Source organism: Gavia stellata, chromosome 13 (assembly GCF_030936135.1).
Source record: "Gavia stellata isolate bGavSte3 chromosome 13, bGavSte3.hap2, whole genome shotgun sequence".
Classification (NCBI taxonomy): domain Eukaryota; kingdom Metazoa; phylum Chordata; class Aves; order Gaviiformes; family Gaviidae; genus Gavia; species Gavia stellata.
The window spans coordinates 13,733,124-13,753,329 of NC_082606.1; the positions used below are offsets into that span (position 1 = coordinate 13,733,124).

Consider the following 20,206-nt stretch of genomic DNA (forward strand, 5'->3'; position numbering starts at 1 on the left):
GATTAATAGAGGCAAATAAATTAATAAAACGAATGCACAGCACTGCAGAAAATCTAGCTGCAAAACCAGGCTGATGCCCTTGCTCTTGGGTTCTCAGCAAACTCACTGCTCCTCTCTGCCTGCTTCAGTCATGCTGGGAATATGCTTGAACAGTTTAAGACACTTTGTCAGATCTTGAACCAGTTAAAACTACTTTCGGTTTAAAGGAACTGCACATCAAATAATTCTTTTTAACATTTCAAATGATGCCTTTGTTATCAGGAGACCTACTCACCATCCTCTTTTCAAACAGAACGAAAGGCTTGAGGGACATCCCAACTTTGTGGAGGATATTTTATTTATAAGTTTTCTCCCAAGTGATAATCAAATTAACAGCAGCAATTAATTAGGTTAGTAGCTGAAAGCAACTATGATCACTTAGCATTAAGTTTTCTTTCTGTTCACTCTTTCTACAGCATTTGTCTACGTGACCACATTTTGGTGAAATTTGCACCAGGGCACTCAAACTGACTGTGGTACTGGCAGATTTTTCCCATTGTAATTTGCTGAACTTATCTCTAGCTGACCCTATGATTTTTTTCTTAGCTCACTGTGTCTTTCACACCAATCATTTCTTTCTGCTACTCTTTTATTAGTTTGTTTTATACTTTCTCCCAATCCCATGTTTTCCTTGGAGCTTATTCACACAGGAGATTTTTGCCCAAATTCAGTTACATTCATCTACCTGCACTGTTACGAAACACTCCCACATCACAGGTTTTTCACTCACCTGAATGCAACCACACCAAAATCCTAAGCATACTCAAATCCTTATGATGACCTAGCTATTTGCTCTTTTTTTTCTTCCCCCCACCAAGCTCCCTGCCTCTCTAATCTTACTTAAATGGTGTTAAGTATAAGCAAGGAACTACATAGAACAGGTTTTATACATACTGTTGAGGTCAATGGAGTTTTCCCATCCATTTCAGTGAACTCAACATACTGCTCCAGAACTCAAAGTTCCCTGGACCTGACTTTTCCACTGGATTTTGTACTGACACCTGTATCTGTACACAGAGACACCAAATTCTCCAAGTCAGAACAGTCATTCATACCCACTCTGCAAAATGGGAATAGCTACATAAGGAACCAAGGCCATGAAGAATCAAGCATACCCAGCCAGCTGCTTCAAAAATCATGAGATTAACAGCCTCAGCATCTATCAAATCACAGTCCCTTTCCTTGAACACCAGTTGGATGATGCCTGATATAATCTGCCCCCCTGAGCTATGCTAGAAACTGAAGCTGCTGACCCTAAAACCTCAAAAAAGAGTCCGTGAGCTCACAGTACCAACTCAGCTGCATTCGGGCATACACTCGTCCCTGCCCTGCTTTGCGGGACACCGGCTTTGTAGTGGAAGACGGGTGCTGTTACCTGCCCACCACTCGTTGGGTCCCAGGATGCCCCCTTCCCTCGCAGACAGATGGCTCGGCCAAACTTTGGAGGGAGCCGGCGTGAGACTCCCGTGGATTTCAGCAGGAGCTGGACGACGGCCAGGGTGAACTTCCTCTGCAACGTGCTATTCCCCGCTATGGAGCTTCTTAGGCGAAGCTTATCACCATGGTATCTGAAGTACTGCTGGTACCAGGAAAGGCCAGCTTGAACACCGTCCAAAATTAATGTCTTCCTATAAGACTGGCTTCATCACATCTTTTGCTTCCTTCACCTCCTTCTTTCCTCGTGCTCCCATTTGTTTGCCATTTACTCTCCAAATAAAGCCGTATGTTGGCTGATGGACGTTACTATTGCTAACAGCAGAAGGGAAGAGTGCAAGGCAGACTTTCCTGATGCTCCTAAATGTCACTGCATAATAAAAACATTACATATGACTGATCTCAGAAATACAGGCCCCCAACTGCACCTTTTCATTAAAATATCACAGGAGGGACAGAGTTTTGTTAATGAGTCCAGTCTCCTTATGATGAGGTTACTTCACTGCCTGATCCAGGCTTGGAAACTTGCCTTTTCCCGCCTTCCTGGAGGAAGGTGTGGGCTCAAAGCCCACCTGGGGAGGCACGGGTGGATCCCAGGCCAGACAGGACTAATTTACCACATCAGCTCCTGTGGAAACAGCACAGAGAAGCCATCTCATACCAGCCGAGGGAAATGTGTGCTATCAGCTGGTTCATCATTAACCTGGGTAGCAGACACTTCTACATTGTTGTACAGCTTTCTGCAGCAATTGCTAACACTCAGAGGCCTGATTTTCATTTTGATATGATTTATAAAACAGATTTAAAATTCAATTTTATTTCTAGAGGGTATTTAAATTAGTTGAGTTTTAATCCAACAGATAATATAAATAATAGCTTCAGCAGCAGCAAAGTGATTTACAGGTCTAATCCACACTGGATACTTGTCATACGCCTCATACCAAGAAATATTTTGTAACCGACAGATAAAGAAATACAAAGATACTACAGAAATGAAAACAGTAAAAGAATGTAAGCACAGATGAAGCAGCTATCCAATACCTCCTTAAATCATCTAATAACTAAACCCGAAGCATCTTTATAACTGGAAAGTTAGCTTAGACTGCTTAAATTGAGGTCAAACTGAATCAGACCATAGCTATTAGATGAGCAGGTACAGCTCACTAAAATCAGAGCCATAGACAAGCGAGCCGCTTTCTTGGTTCTGTTAGCCCTTGGCTTGCAAGACCAAGAGACAAATCAGGTGGTATTTTCAGACAAACATTTCTACAGCTGGAAATGCATTACATTGTGGTTTTCCAATAGCTAAAGTTTAAGCTCTGAGACTGTTGAGGTAACAGCAGTTATCAGATATTCTGGGTAGAAGAAAGTGGTGATTTCGGAAAAGATTTGTTCCCTTCAAGGTAAACATTTGTCCAGTGAGATCCTTAACAGTGGCTTGACCTGAAGACAATGGTTTCAGCCAGCAGGAACCTTCACATTGACTTTAACGGGCACTGAAGCAGATTTTTTTTTTTCCCCCAGCACTTTTTTTTTTTACAACATTGTTTTTACATCCCCTGAATTACAGGCATCAATTTTTTTTAAACATGTAAATTACTTTTGTAAAACTTGACACTACCTTGCTGCCTAGTAAGTAGAACTAAAACAACAGTTTAAATAGCTCACAGCTAATAAGCAATTTAAATAGCTTCGCTGAGCTCGAGCAGCTATATCAGGTTTCATAGCACCATCAGTCACTGCCAAATCCATAGGCAGCATTTAAATGAATCATTAGCAATGGTCAGGTCACCCCCAGGAAAAAAAAAAAAAAAAGAAAAAAGGAAAAGAGAAGAGAAGAGAAAATATTTTAAGAGCTAAGAGTCAAGTTCTTGTCACAATTTCTGTAAGAACGTGCCCCATATGTGACACCAAAACATGCCCAGGAAGCAAATCCCACTGGAATGGCAGTGACAAAATACATTCTTTCAAGTAAGAAAGACTGAGCTCTGTGCTCTGATCACAGCATGCTTCACAAAGGCAGATGAGTACGCAGGTGCCCATTTCACAGAAGGAAAAGCTGGAGCACACAGAGGTGAAGGATTTGCCAGCAGAGATGGAACAGGGAGGAACCTAGGGGGGTTGCTCCTGTGCCACGTGTGCTAAGCCACAGCTGCAATAACACTGTCACCAACGTACTTCCAGGTTCTCGGTATCAGAAAGGTGAATGACAAGACAATGACGTGAGACACTGGCAAAACATATATCCAAAAAACACCTTGTCTGTACTTTGTACAAAGTGTACAAGTGTGTACAACCCACGCCGAAACCCTGGGAATGAATGATGCTGGGAGCTTGCTCTCACGTGCACCGGTGTAAGACTGAAGTAACTTACTTGAAGGGAAACACATTAAATCAGGATATTGAACTAGACTGGTGAACGTGCCTCATACCTGTACAAGTCTGCATGACCCAACACAGCGTACATGGCAGCGCAGACACGAGCGCAACCAGAGCACTCAAAAGCCTTCAAGTGCTTCACAGCTTGACCAGCTCTGAAGGCGGAGCAGGACCCTGCCGAGCCCAGAGCTACGGCTGACTTACAGAAGGGGGTGGGGGACCACCGCGACCTTCCACTCAATTCTCTCCAAGCCACAGCTAAACTTTTCAGCTAAACTGATCTACCAGTATGGAAAAGGTTAAAAATGACAACAACAAATATATTTGCCTTTAGAGACAGCCAGGTAAAATGAGGGAGGCAAGTTTGCCTTGACTGGATGTTTCTGACCATCCCGGGCTCAGCAGGGCAGCGCTGCTCCAGCCAGATTTTGATGCTTCTTTCTCCAACCCCAAAGACAGTTTCTGTTTTATTTTCCAGTGGAACTTTACATAATTAAAAAGCAGACGAGCCTCTTGTAATCCTGAAGTGAAACACAGGGAGATACTCACTTAGATCTTATTTCTCCCTCTGCCCCTGTACGTCTATTCAGTATTCCTGGGTATCAAATTCAGACACATGCACGGCATTTTAATTCATTATTTATCCATATCGTCTTAAATTATATCACTTTGACAATAATAAACAAATTTATAGTGGTAGTTTGCATAGCTGGAAGCGGCATGAGGAAGCTCAGAAACTGGAGAACGATTCCTTGCCACAGGGGGGTGAGGAGAGGCAAGGAAGAGAAAAGGTGTAAGTGAACATAATAGGATAAAAATATAGCAATTTAAATGTGTGGGTTTGGAATCCCCTGAGACATTCTGGTCGAGAGGATCTCAAACCTATATATAGTTAAAGCCAAAAGCACAACGTTAACCTCTGTTTCCTGATATTTGGTTCACAAACTGCTCTGGTGCCAGCATTTGGCTTTTGTCCCCTTGTTAGAGGATAGGAAAAAGTCAGGACTGATTTTTGGAAAGATCAAGACGAATTCTCCAAGAGGCCATCACATGTGATCAGAGACTTCTGGCATGTTAAAAAAACCACAAGGGAGGGGTGGCATATTTACACAGATTAGCGAACAACTGGCACAGTTCAGGCAAGTTTATTGTGTGCCTCCAGCAGCCGGGAGCTCTCGCTGAACCAGAGCATGAAACATCTGACAATGAACTCGCTGCTCAGACCGGCGCGCGCGTCCCACGGCTTCCCGGCGAGGGACCGGACCCCCGGCCCCGCATCAGCCTCCCCCGGGCCGCGACACCCCCAGCTCCTCCCCGCTTATTCCAGCGGGGATTTTGCCACCGGCAGCGCGCCGGGGGCGTTCTCCCTCCGCTGCGTTCCCGCTCCGCCGGTGGCTCGGGCGGGAGCCTCCCCGCCGCCGCTCCGAGCGGGCGGTAAATGATTAATTACGTTATAAAACGCCGGGTTTGGGAAGCGCTCGCAGGGCAGCCGGGCTCTCCCAGCGCTCGGCAGCGGCCGGGCGCACCTGCGGCGGGGCCGGGGCGGGAGGCGGCGCCCACGCGTGGGTCGGGGCGCGGGGCCGGGGCGGCGGCACCCACGCGGGGTCGCGGCGGGACGCGGCGCCCACGCGTGGCCGGGGCCCAGCAGACTCACCCCATGTCGCGGCACCTTTCGGCGGCGGCGGCACCCCCGGGCGGCTCCCCGCGCTCGGCGGCCAGCGGCGGCCGCGTCCCCACCTCGCACATGCGGCCGCCCCGGCACCGGCCTCGGCCCCGGCTGGCTGCGGCTGCACGGCGGCAGCGGCGAGGCGTCCTGCTCCTCCTCCCGCCGCCTCCCTCCCCCCTTACATAACCTCCCTCCCGGGCGGCGGCGGCACCGAGCAGCCTCCCCGGCACCCGCCGCCCTGCGAGGCGGTAGCGTGGGGGCGGCGGGGCGGAGCGGGGCGGGGCAGCGGTGCGCGCCCCCGGGGCCCCTCCGCTCCCCGCCCCGGGCCCGGGCAGGCGGCGGCGGGAGTCGGCCTGCGGGGGTTTGTGCCCCGCGTGGGGAGCGAGGAGCCCCGGCGGGAGGCTTCAGCATCTCGTCCCCGCGGTGCCCGCGCCGCGGGGGGGTGCGACTGCCGGAGGCGGACGGGGCGGCGAGAAAACTTCGGGTGAAGTTGTGGGGGTGCCCCCCGAGCGGCCCCGCCCGCTGCCGTGAAGCCCCAGCGGCGAGAGGGGGCAGCCCAGACCGGCGGTGCTGGAGATGCTCCTCGCGGGACCGGATTCCCCGGGAGACCGGCTGCTTCCCGACCGGCTGTCCCGGGACCGGCTGTCCCGCACCGGGAGCGCGCCCCGCCGACAGCCCCCGCTCCGCGGCGCGGGCACGGCTGCGGTCCGAGAGCGGGTCCCGGGGGTGCCCTTCCGCCCCCGAGGCGATGTCAGCGCCGAGGGATGTCTTGTGAAACACACGCAGGCGATTCCCTCCCACCATCAAGCCCTCCCCACGTCTTTTCACGCTTTTAATCCCTTTTCCCAGGGAAGTGGGCAGAGCGCAGACCTTTTGCGCGTGCCTGCTCCGCCATCCCAAGGAGCCTTCGGGCCACTGGGCCACTTCAGCCACATCGGGGCAATGGGCCCTGGCAGACTCAGCCCCGCAGCCCTGACCTGGGTCCCGCACCCAGCCACCAGCCTCCTGCTCAACCCAGAAGTGCAAATCGCCTCAGAGTACGAGCAGGGGGACTGCCCCTCTTTCGGCCCTCCTCAGCCCCCCTGCAAACCTGTGCCCGGCACGGTCCCAAAGCTATTCTGTCCCTATAGGTTTCATGAAAATACGGGGATAATCCCTTTGCACTGAAGGAAAAATGGCCCTAGTGTGGAAGAGCTGTGTTATGGCTGCCCAGCCACGAGGGCGACACTGACATCTGACAGGCAATCACAGGACACAAATCCATAGGAAAGCCATGGACCTGCTCGTTCGGGTGTTCGTAGGACTGTGCTACACACACACAGTTATTTTTTTGTAAGGAAAAGACGCCCAATTCACACATAAGAGAGGATTTTAACTTCTCCCACACAAAGTTATAATTAATACCCTGCCATCAAGAGTGATTATTTTCATCTTTTTTTTAATCTCATGTTGATTTATCCTTTCTTTCAAAGAAAGTTTAGAAGTTGTGGGAAAGGCTTTATGTTTTCTTGCTTTAACTTTGTATGTAATAACTGGGGTTGTCCCCAGTATTACCCAGGGACCTCATAGGAACCCTCAAAGGAAAACTTAACCAACAACCCAACACCTTCCAGCTATGGACAATGAAACTGTCTCCCACTCTGACAGACAACTGTTTCCTGATGTCTGGAACACCAAAATGGAATTTCAATCCCGTACACTCAAATAAAGTCTATGCCGGGGGGAAAAAAAGCAGGGTGAATTACACAGACATTTTCAAAAGGCTGTGGGATGACACCACTCCAACGTAACCTGCTCTCTTTACCGTGGTCAGATGGGTACTGTGGATGTTGAAGGAGACTTAACTCCTTACCTAATCACTGACATCTAAAGACTTCCCATGGCCCATTCTGCCAGCTGAAGGCGAGGTTCCATTTCCTCCGGGATAGTCATGGCAAAAGTGACAATCCTTTCCTGTTCACAATGGGCCGCAGCTTTGAATACTGCTTTGATATGACCATTCCTCTCATCTTGGGGAAACAGTGAGGGGCAGCGTTCTCCGAGGGGAAAAAATAGGAGCCTGGCAATCTTGTGGAAAAAACTCCCACCATAAATCAGATTATTTTATCTCACTGTTTTACACCATTTACTTCATTTTGTAAAATTACGTACCTCATTCCTCAGAGAGGGGTTGTCTTAGTCCTCTCTGATTAATTAGCCCATTTTGGCGAGTATCTGAAAGCTGTGTTTTATGAACCAGTGCTGTATGTGACTTACAAAATATCTAATGGAATTGGATCAAAATGGGGTAATGCACTTACTACATGTGTCATGACAAGATGAAAATTGGAAATTGGAACTGCAGTTGCCTTAGCATTTTCTAATTTTTTAGTCTTTTCCAATCTTGCATTCAAGAGTGTATTTTCATCCCCAATTATAAAAAAAGCTTAAGCTTATGGAAGCGTAATTGGCTGCAAAATTCGCATGATGCAAAATTTTGTATCTTGTTTTTGTTCATAAGGTCTTCCCATTCGATTTATGCTCTTTTCAGAACTGTCGACAGAGTTGTGGTCCCATTTCTCAAGGACCCTGAGACATCTGGTCTGCCAGACAGTGAGTTAACCCAGTTTTCTGCTCATATGTGGGTTTCTGTAAGTGCATTCCATTCGTCTGAAATTCCCTCTATTCTTCCAAATGGATGAGATATTCCTCTTTCTGAAGTGTGGCACACTGTTGTTGTCCTCTTATCTCTGCCAAAAAAAAGGATGAAGTCCTGTCCTCAATTTAAGTCAATGGTAAAAGTCCCATGGATTTGAGTGAGGCCCAGATCTCATGCAAACCATTTAACATTATCAATATTGAATGAAGCGATTGCTCTACAGACAGTTCCATCTTGAACTCCTCCGCCATCACAAAGAGTCCTAATTCGTGGATAGTTCCCACTGATTTACAGTATTTTAGTATAATTCAGTATTCCATTTTCTTAAAGTATTTTGAGTTCTCTGTAAATGAGAACTATAAATATGCTATCAAAATTAATCAGTTCTTAAGCTTTCATATGTGACATGCTATTTCACTTCCGATTTGGCTCCGATGCAGGATGTGCACATGATGGTAATTCAGTCCTCATTTAGCATTCACAAATGTGCTTTTATTACTGCGGCACGGTTCAGGAAGACTCAAAATACTGAAGGCACAGGATACCTCGGTATGATTCAAGCTGAGCAATAAAAATATCCACATTCTGTAAATGGATGTAACTTCCTTAGAAGAGAAATTTCTCCTATTCCCACGGGCCTCCTAAAGATATAATTTTTTGATTCCTAGATACAGGGTGAATATCCTTTTCAGAAAACTGATGTAGCAATCAGGAGTATGTACCCAGTCTGCATTCTGAAAAGCAAAGCACTCACTGGTCTATTCCTCTCTCTCAGTTTTTCTGTTCTCTTCTTTTGTTTGGCTTTCACTATTGTCCTCTTTTGCCACTCTATTTTATTTTAGCTATAATTTTATTTCAGAAAACCTGCTGTTTAGTCTTTTTCAACTATTATATGTCAAGACAGTCTTCTCCCTACTTCCCATGGCAGATAGCATTAAACAAAATATTCAATACAGTGATTTTCTCTTTTTTCCAACTAGACTGATGAAATTTGCATTTTTTTACTACAAAGAACCTTGCCATTTCCCTTTTTTTTTTTTTTTTTTTTGGCAAATAACCAACCATTGTCAAGCTTTAAATCTTACCCAGAAGTTTAACCAAAAAAGCTTTGGGGAATTCTTGATTCTTACATTTGAAACAGAGAATTAGTTTTCAAAATCCTCCAACAAATGGAGAATTAATGTAATTATAATATCACTGGATATAAAATTTTAAAGATGAGCAACTGAGAAAAGAAAAGATTTTAAGTCAGACTGTTGAAAACACTCTGATTTATGATTTTTGTTGTTAAGACCTACTTAATCCAATATCTAATAAATAATTTGGACAAAGGATCTATTTGTTTAAACAAATCAACACTCCTGTCCTTTCAATTAAAATGGCAGCACTCACAATAAACATATGAGACGTTCAACAACTCCTCCAGCAAGACAGAAAACCCCTCAAAGCTGACATTCATGTGATTTCTGAGGTAAAAGCAGTTTTCTTCTAAGGTAAAAGCAGCTCTCCTCTCCACTCTCCTCCAGAAATAATCCAAGAACAATCATTTAAGACTACTTTCTCCGTCTTTAGAAGTAAAAAAGGAGAAGCCCATCTTTAAAAGCGTTTTGTCAATCATCTTTAAAAGAGTGGGTTGAACATTCTCTTATTATTCTTCCCAGTTTATTCTTATATGTATAATTACTTAGTGCCAGGAAGCTCCTGTCTAAGTGGAGTAATAGAAGGTACACAAGCATTCTACCTCACTTTCAAAAAGTTGTCCTGAAATATGCAAATAACAGTTCAAAGCAGATTTTTATGTAAATGCAAAGAGCTGTCATTGTCACACTGTGTATACGCTGCCTTCTCAATGAAGACAAACACACAGCTAACAAAAAATAATACTAAATAAGCTTTTAGAGAGGAAAAACATAGACGCATAAAGAAAGCCAGCAAAACCAGAATAAAGCCCTACAAGCCACCACAGGTCTCTCAGCCCTGCTTGTAAGTACCCCGTACAGTGTTGAGGGCTGCAACATCGGAAGAGGCTGATGGATTTCTAATAATACTGTCAAAGAGCACCTGTCAGCATTAATAAACAATTTGGGACAGATCCTCTAGGCATCCTCTGTTCTTTGCTCTACCAGAAATCCATCCTGGGACACATCCAGGAGTGTACCGGAACATTTGTAAAGGTGGTCCCATACTTGGAGCAAACCTTGTTCCCTTTAACCGACCTACTTCTTTGTACTTACAAGGTAAGACAGAGAAAACAGATACTCTCAATTCTCCTTCTTAATGTTTTCATCGATGTAGATACTTTGATTATGTCCACTCCACTGTAAAGTAAATAAGGTTGGTCACTCTTCACATGACAGCTTTTTTCTGCACCTAGTGGGTCTTGCTGCTCTTCTCTGAAATTATGCTAATTTGAAATGGTTTTGCAATGGACAGACTGGGACTCCGCAGAGTAGGTGAGGAGCACTGCATGTAAATGTCTTCTTACAGCCTGTATTCGAGCCTATGGGCTTGTTTCATATACATCCTAATACTGCTCTTTTTTGAGCACATATGCATGAGTGGAGATCTTCATAAAGCTACTCAGAGCAATGCGTAGGTCTCCCAGCTGATGAGCTGGATCCTGAATTACTCCTCAAAATTGTACCAAATGTGTTCAGTTTTTCCCTTTCCCTTCCAGTATGCAGCGCTTTGCATTTCATATGTCACTTTAGAAGTTATCAGCTTCTTCACTCAAAGTTTATTTTGGTCATTTTCTTCTCAAAGCCCCAAAAGAAGGAAAAAAATAATTCCGTTTCATCTGTGAGTACAGATGATGACTCCGGTTTCTTTCCAATTTTACATCACAAAATTCCATTTATTTGTGATTTATAAAATGGAAGTTAGAGCAATCAGGCACTGGTTATGCAGATGGGCTAGATTAGTTTTCTTTTTAAGCTAATTCAGATCAAAATTTTTGGTCCTGGCAGGCCAAATTGTACAAGAGATAGAAGAAGGAAAGAACTATATGCCTTATCTGTTAGAAACAGGACCCTCATATTGCGACTTGGCTGTGACGATGATGGTGACAGCCAAGGCTACTAGTAGAGAAGCAGGTGATACAGAAGGGAAAAGATATTCACATTTTTGGTGAAGGAAGCTTAATTTTCAAACATGCAGAATTGCATGACCATTCATTTCAGCAAACCATTCTGCTCACATGTAAATTTTCTTGTAGCTCAGGAGTTTTTAATTCTCAGGCCCTTTCTACCATCTGTAACTCAATCTCTATTTTTTAAAGAAATTGCAGACATCTGTTTAAATACCCATCTCTTCCGTCACATGGAATTTTGGATTCAAAAATCTAAGCTCGAAAATAATACCAAAGTTGGATTACATTTCCAAGCAACCACGGACTGGTATTTTAAATGCTGCCTTTTTAATTAGCCCACTCCGCTGTTCTGGCTGCGTCGGGCTCTGTGGTGCATGAGCAATGTCTGGTGTGGGTGCTGGTTGGTGAGCCGGATGCATGGGTCGTGCTGCCCCAGGGGCTGGGGAGATAGGAAAGAGGGGAAGATCCCCCAGGCTCATTGCAGCTGGCTCTCCTGCAGCAAGAAGGGGGTCTGGCCTCCAAGGGGGCTGCGGGGCCAAGGGCCCCTTGCCGAGTCTGGGATTCTGCAGTGGTCCTGCGTCATGTGTACAACTAATCCGGCCCGTGAGACCAGAGCCAGCTCAACCAGCATAAGCAAAACTGAATTTTGCTGCCTCACACCTGACTTTTTGCAGCAGTGGGTACAATTTCAGGGTGTAATCAGGGACATGTGGGGACGGGGGATGTGTACAGCAGAAGGAAAGGGAGGGCAGAGCAGTGGGACCCATGGGAAGGGAAGAGATGGTGATGTGCGATGTTCCAAGGGCTGTAATGAGAAATGTGGTTTTTTCTTTTGGCAGCCTGGTCTCCTCCAAGACACCCTGCCTCCCCCTCCCCCTTCTCCCAGGATCCTAGATGTGCCAGCAGGCAGGTCTCCATCCCACAGCTCCCTCCCTGAAGGGTCACTCCCCACTGCATCCCCACCCTCACTTTCCCAAAAAACCACTACTCCCATATAAAATAGGACAGAGGAAGAGAGGCTAGGGCCAGACAGAATCACAGAATCATTAAGGTTGGAAAAGACCTGTAAGATCATCAAGTCCAACCATTAACCCAACACCACCATGCCCACTAAACCATGTGCCGAAGTGCCATGTCTACACGTTTTTTGAACACCTCCAGTGATGGTGACTCCACCACCTGCCTGGGCAGCCTGTTCCAGTGTCTGACAACTCTTTCAGTGAAGAAATTTTTCCTGATATCCAGCCTAAACCTCCCCTGGCACAACTTGAGGCCATTTCCTCTCATTCTATCGCTAGTTAGGTGGGAGAAGAGACCAACACCCCCCTCACCACAACCCCCTTTCAGGTAGTTGTAGAGAGCGATAAGGTCTCCCCTCAGCCTCCTCTTCTCCAGGCTAAACAACCCCAGCTCCCTCAGTCGCTCCCCACAAGACTTGTGCTCCAGACCCCTCACCAGCTTCGTTGCCCTTCTCTGGACACGCTCCAGGGCCTCAATGTCCTTCTTGTAGGGAGGGGCCCAAAACTGAACACAGTATTTGAGGTGTGGCCTCACCAGACGTTTCAGAGCATTTTAGTTCTCCAGAATGGCTTGCCCTGGCTGTTTGTAGGAATTTGTACTTCAGACTTCTGCAAAATACCTCATTCTTTGTGTTTCTTTAGAACTTACTCATAGGTGGACTTTGCCCCTATCAGCTCCTTGCTTGCCCTACTGGAAAAGGAAGACGTTCCCATGGGTACACCAGAGGTCTGATTTATTTACATGAGTGCCCAATGGCTTGATAAAGGCTCATATGTTTCCTTGTGGGCAGAGGTATCTGGATCCCTCACCTGGACGAATTTGTCAAAGGACTGAGCAGTACAGAGTGCCAGGTGGGAATGAAGCCACATGGGATTTCAAGCATATTTACAAAAACTGATGGATGAGGTATAGTGGTGAGCACCCCAAAGCTCTCACTAAAGCTCATAAGGAGCTCATAAGGAGACACGAGTGGCACCACAGCACAAGACTTCTCTCCTCCAATTGTGGAAAATACCTTCAGTTCAGGGAAGCCAGACCTGGCTCAGAAATACGAAGTTGGAAGTGCCCAGCTATGTGTGTCTTTCACAGACAGGGATGACTTTCATTTGTGAAGGAAACTATTTGCCACCATAGAAGCTATATTTTGCACTATTCTCTGAAAAAAGTGTTGAGTTTTTCACCCTGCAGACTGTCCTATGGAAAGCAATTAAGATGCCTTTAAGGAGTAGGCTAATATTTTTATGCTTCCAAAATGCATTAGAAAAAAACAAAACCAAAAAACCCCAGTGGACTTAATTGATACCACTTTCACATAAAGTTAAAGACCTTGACTTATACCAGTCCTTATCTCTAGGTCCTACTAAACTATAATAAAAGTAAAGCCAGAAGGCCACAAATTGTGCAGAATTTGTTCTCTTTTTACTACACTAATAATTAAGATCTGGGAAATTAAAAAATAGCTATTTGACAAAAGAATGAGATTACAGCTCCCACAAACAAAGATGCCAGGAATACTTTGATGAGGAAACGGATTTTAAAAGATTCTACTGTGTGGCAAGTTGGGCTGTATGTCTTCCCTAGATAAAACTAGCTCAAGGGGAGCTTCTGCATTCCTAATTCTACCTAATATAACTTTGTTCTGCAACAATACTTGGATGACAAAATACATAAGCATTACCAATCAGTTAAACAAACACAATCAGATTTTTTCAGCCCCATATTTTGCTTCTCAGAAAGTATTTACTGTCAACACTTTTAAATCCAATCTTGTGAAATTCTAGTTAACAGAAGTCAAAAAAGTGCTCATATCTAATGGTAAACACAGATTCCACTTTTCTGGGGAAATTTCATAGTCCTTGGGGGGTGTATAAAATCCATATTTTTTGACAAATCAGTAAAATTTTTAGTCACTTGCAAATATTCAACAAAACATTTTAGCAACATGTTTGCAGCTCAAGCACCTGGAGGAGCACTCTCTAGATCCGGAGTGCTTACCTGGGTTTTGAAGAAGTACTGAAAGGAAGGCAGGCACCAGCAGCCATACATTAATATCATATTAAGTTTTTCAGCCATACCTCAGTTAGGGCTTTGAAGCCAGGGGAGGAATCACAGTGCGCTACCATGGGAGATGACACCAAGCACGCAGTTACAGGATTCAGTTTAACTCCATGGTAGTTGGTGGAAGGTGGAGCAGAACACTTACAACTTCCAGAAAAACTCTGAGCTATGTTTTGTTTTAACTTAATCTTTAGCCAATAGAGAAATATCAATACACACACATCAAAACATTTTTTACATACTTAAGAAAATGAAGTCAACACTATAAAGTATGGATGACACATATCCTCTAGTTTTCATTTACTGTTCATTTGCAGAAGAGCACATGATTTATGTTGTCAACGTACCAACATTTTTCTAAATTTAATTTGATCGTTTTCCTGCAGGAATAGGCTAATCTTCATCCATACCCGCCTTTAATAGTATTTATTACTGTTCTCCTGCTCCTCAGTGGCTGACTGAATATTCTCTCTATGTCCATCTGGTGAGTACGCTTTTCCCAAAATAGTCCATGACCACTCTTTCCTATATTTGCACAAGAGCTGTACTATTATTATGATTGCATGGAAGAAGTTAGGCAATCCTGCAAAAATGTTTTTCAGTGATATCACTTGTCCAACTTGTAAATCGACTTACAATTTGAAATGTGACATCGTAAGTGGCATGTGACAGAAGATCTAAGCAGGAAATATTTTGCAGTTTCTTAGAAATCTAGCCAGAGTTGCTCTTTTTAAGATCCTCTGTTTGTTTGCCCAGAATTACCATTTGGTCAAAGAGAATAACCTGCAGCTATTGTTGCTCAGTATTCAACTTCCTTCTAATATTTAAAGCTGAATTATTGATGGTTTTAAGAACATGGCTTCTGAGATGCAATCCCACACCATTAGCTGCATTGGGAAAAGAGAAGGAGCCAGCCCTGAAAGCATAACAAAGCATGTTTCGAATGCATAGGACATGCAAAGCCAAAAATGCCAGCCAGCCAACACCACATGCTTAAAGCCCCATTCAACGAACCGGAATTTCCTCATGCACTATAACGCCTGTTGTGACAAGTAACTAGACTCTTGAGGAAACAGACTTTAAAATTCATTTTCCTCTCCAGCTAAAGGAATTCTACACAGACACCTTCAACAACGTAAAGTTTTGCATTTTAATTTGTTTTTACGTGCAGGTATCTCAAAACAATAATATCCACACAGAAGTCTGGCCCCCATGATGCCAATGGAAAAAACCTTTCTTTTGACTTCACTGGGACCATGATTTGGTCATAATTGATTAATCCTCATTCCGTTCCTGTGAGACAAGTGAGGGATATATAGAGATCACTTCACACACCACTGCAGCATGATAGTTTCTGGAAAATATCAGCTGTTCCAAAACAGAGAGGAGCCCAGCACGCAGTTTGGAACTATCTCCAACTATCTCCATCTGGAACAATACAGGAAACGCTGATAGCCAGAGTGGCATCACTGAAAATAGATTTTGGCCAGCACACAGGGATTAAGAGCCTTACTTTTCAAAAGGTGCACTGGGACCTTTAATAACCATAAATAGTCAAGACTTTGTATTTGTGCCTCACTGGAAAGATGGCAGCACTCGCAGTACAGTGTTTCCTCATACTGTGCTGACACATTGCTTCATTACTGGATCATCTGCAGCTTTCAACAGGACCAACGTAACTTCCGAGTCAAACGGAGAGTCACAGCAAAGTCCTGACCCCGCTGAAGGCAAAATCTCACAACAGTACTTGGAACCAGTGGAACAAGGATTTCTCTCCCTGGAAATAGCCTGTGAGATCTGGCAGCAACATTTCCCATCAGATAGCAACCGTGTGATCTTTGATATCTTATGTAACTGCCATCCTTAAATAAAACGTATATCTAGTTCATAATTTTTTTCCCTGATTTAATTAGATTCTTGCTTAGTTTTTCAGGTTGGTGAAGTCTTATCTTGCAATATGTTGCAGATGCTACTGTTTGGAGATTAACATTTGCTTTTTAATTAAAGTTTTTACTCAGGAAGTTTGCGATATCCCCACATCAGCATTTAAGACCAAGAAAATAATTGTGTATTAGTCTTAAAAGGAGCAGCCATAGCATAATACGAAACAACCACATTCAACGTATCACCAAAAATTACTGTGTGGTTTTCATTTATGTGTGAGATTTTCTGAGCTTTTTTTTAATCAGCCTCCATCAGAGGCTCCATCAGAACTTTGCAATTTCCAAGATAACATCTCTATATTTTTTTAAGTTTAGACTATTGAGTAGTCAGCACGTTCTTCTGCACTGGTTCCCAACCAACATTAGAAAGTAGCGTTCAGCTGAGCACTAGAACGCTAAGCAGCTGGTTGCCAGCACAGCTAGGCTTCTGCAGGCGGTGCAGGGATGGAAGAGAAACAGCCACAACTCAAGAAAGCGATGAAGAGAGACCTGAAATTGGGAGGGTGAGCAGGGCCACACAAACAGCGACACTGTGGAAAGGTTCCAGGAAAGGAAACTGCCACAGGAGTCCAGGGCAAAGATGGAGAAGGAGTTACAGCAGCGCTGGGGCAAGCAAGGATGTTGTGCCTCTACATCTGAGGCAGACGTCTCGGGGAGGGCAGGAGGGGACGCAGAGGCGTGGCAGCCACAGCATAATCTCCTGAAAGATTAGGAACCCTCGTCTGCTGGAAAGAATGATTTCCAGTCCTAATTTAGTAACAGGAGGGAGAGTTATTACTGCTAGGAGTAGTGGTGACCTAGACCTCCAGACAAGGACCAGCCCCATCACAGCACAAATATAAAATGAAAAGATAGCCCCTGCCCAAAGATTTTCCAGATTTTGCGTAGGGCAAGGGACAACGCAGGGATGCACAGGGGAGTGCACAGCAGTAGCGAGGCAGTGTTAGAACAAGGAGCAGACTGCTCAGTCCAGCTTTGTAAAATCTTGCAGGCTTCTCTGCAGCTCAGATAATTCACTTATACCTTATTTCACTCTAGCAGAGAGTGGTCTCAATACAGATTGGTATCTCTGGAAAATTCTAGTTTACAATTTAAAAAAAATTACTTCAGATTAAGAAGACACTCCAAACTTGAAATAGTATGAAGTTGGCCTATACTTCAGCCCCTGCTTTCTCTAATGGCCCTTAAACTTAAGAGGAACTGCAGAGAACATTGAAGAACTCTCCTACGTGCAAAGAGAAAGAAGGAAGACAAATTCCTCTGCTAACTAACAGCTTCTTGGTAAAGCCATCTGGGGAGAGCCATGCTTAGTGTCTAACGGAGGAAGCATTACTTAGACCAGTTCCACTGACCTGAGCCTTGAAAGGGAACAAAACACTGAAATACTGTTGTATTTCATCGCCTTTAGCAGAACTTGAACACAGGCTTACACATTGCAGTGGTTTTGACACACAGAAGCAGGAGGACAGGTGTGAGCGGGGCCTCATTGCACATCTATCCGTAGGGCTGGCGGCAAGGGCACGTTTCAACCCTGGGCCCCGGAGACAACACGGGAGTCTCATTCAAGGAGCCTCAGGGCAATACTCCAATGCCTGGGGAATGTCACCATCCAGAGAAAGGAGACTCCGGGAGTAAAAAGGGAGACCTAGGTATCCTCTTCAGACATTGAATATTTGATTTTGTATCCGAGGCAACTGACTGGCGTGCAACATGCAAACGGCATAAACTATCCAACGCAGGAGAAATGCTAGATGTTTGCTAAAAAGGCATAACCACTTCCTTCTGCTAGATCCTAGGGTTTGCATGGATCTGAGTTTTGGATTTAAACATAACAGAAATTATTACCAGATGTGCATGTCAGGGCCCTGAATGCACTGACAGGCCTTAATTGCCACGACCAGCCCCCCTGGGGCCTCCCCCACACCCCTGCCCTGCGCACAGGGGCTCATGTAAGCTCAGCGCTGGGCCCTTGGTCCATGTCCAGTGCTGCTGCGGCTGTGCCGGGCTTCAGATCCAGCTCTGCTGTGGCCGTGCTGTGCCTGGCCACGGACCCTGTTGATCTGGGTAGTGACCCATGGACTGAATTTCCAACTTGGCTTGGACTTGTCTCATCCCCACAAACTCATCTGGTCCTCTGAGCTCTCGGCTGCTGCCCCCAGCTAGCCCTGCTCGGGGGCTGTGGGATGGGCGCCCTACCCCGCCGGCTGTGCTCCCCGTCCCTCCCTGCTCCCTGACAGCAAAGAGGAAATTCTCTGAATTCCCCTTCTAAACTCAGCTAGGTGCTACTTATTTGTATCTAACTTACAAGTTGGCTTTTCCATACTGCAGCAGATTTGAATGTATTAGACTGGATATGGACACAAGAAATGAGCCCAAACTAAAATTAAATATCCAACTCTAAAATAAAATTGAGTCTGCATAAACTCTAGTCCTAGAAACACTGCAATACCTCCTCTATATTTTTCAACTATCTTTACAATAGGCAATCCACGGTAGCACTGATTCATACATCCCCACTTGCAGGATTACTTGACATCTAAAAAGCATCTGAGTTGGAGTTTAGACAGCCTGACAATTATGATGAGTTTGATATCTTAGCGTTTGGCTACTCCATTTTGTGACATTGAAGCAGTTCCACAGAAGTACGCTTTAAGTGTCTGAATATTCCTCCCACTTTTTTTTTTCTCTTTTTTTCTATTTGTACAGTACCTACGTCTGGGAAAGAACATAACCTGTGCACCAGATGTGCTATGTAAAAACTTCTGCCTGCCCTTCAGCCACAGCATGCCTGCCTCCATGGGGTCTAACCCACCTCCACCCCAAATGAGGAACATATGGAGCACCATGAATGGCAGAAACATGGCTTTGAACTACATTCCTCCTATCAAAGGGCCCTCTGTCTTGCCGCCTTCTTCTCCGTTCCTCTGGGTAATCATGAGGAATGAACTGAACATTTGGAAAAGCCTCCTGGGGACAAATTCATTTCCAGTGTAACTCTGCTGAAGTTAATGGTGTTGCACCATGGATTAAAATGGCACCATAATATTAAAAAACAGAGACAGCATACTACTCTGTAATTACTGTCTAAGAGAGTCAAAAAAATAATAAAAATGATTCATTCTTATAGACCCCAAAGGGCACAGCTGGCTTAGTCAGTTTAAAAGGTGAAAATAAAAGAAGGCAGCTAGAATGTAGTGATTTTTAATTTGTATATATGTATATAGGTATGTATAAATGACAGTCAGATAACACCACCTCTGCACTAATTTTAAGAACAATACACTAGAAATAGAATTTAATGTGATTGTGAGTTTTAAAAGACTGATAATAGAAATAGCTCTTAGGAAAATTAAAGGCCTTCTTTCATACTGGCATAGATTAGGAATAAATTCCTTCTAATCAAGTGTTACACTGTTGTAAGCTTAATGCAAAGGAATTGGGCCTCACAGCACCAAAATAGTTGTTCTGTAACACAATCAAGCACCAGGAATTGCATTTTCCCCTTTTTAAAAAAGGACAATGTTATTTTTTTAGGCAGTTAACATTTAAAGGTCATTGTAACGGGAAGGAAACATTTCTTGTATTAAGTTTAGTGAAGTTGGTAGAAACAGTGCAGTCTGTTCCTTTATGGACTTTACTTTACAATACCATATGGAGGTGTGTGAAAGACACTCTGAAGCTTGGCGATATTGTGCAATATAACAGCAAAGGCAAGGCAGAGATCTGAGAGAATAACTGCACGGGCTTCAGAGGCATTTGTCAGTAACAGCTGTTATATCTCTGTCTTTCTTGTTATTTAAGTGAGCTTCATCTAGGCAATAATCCTTTCCAGCAAAAGGAATAATACCCCGTGATGAGAACTGATCTTCGAGCATAGGAGGTCCTAGAGAAAGAGCACAACTCCAAATATTTCTGCAGATTGGCTAAAGAGTTTCTCTGCT

The 20,206-nt window shown here is 44.6% G+C and overlaps 1 protein-coding gene across 1 annotated transcript in view; it reads right to left on the bottom strand.

Moving 5' to 3' along the window:
- HOMER2 (homer scaffold protein 2) overlaps nucleotides 1-5,551 on the bottom strand; it is a 62,182-nt gene extending 56,631 nt beyond the window's left edge. The window contains exon 1 of the mRNA XM_059823770.1: nucleotides 5,507-5,551. Within this exon, the coding sequence (XP_059679753.1) occupies nucleotides 5,507-5,511 (5 nt within the window). The 5' untranslated portion in view covers nucleotides 5,512-5,551. The remainder of the gene's footprint in view (nucleotides 1-5,506) is intronic.
- Between the last annotated feature and the right edge of the window lie 14,655 nt (nucleotides 5,552-20,206).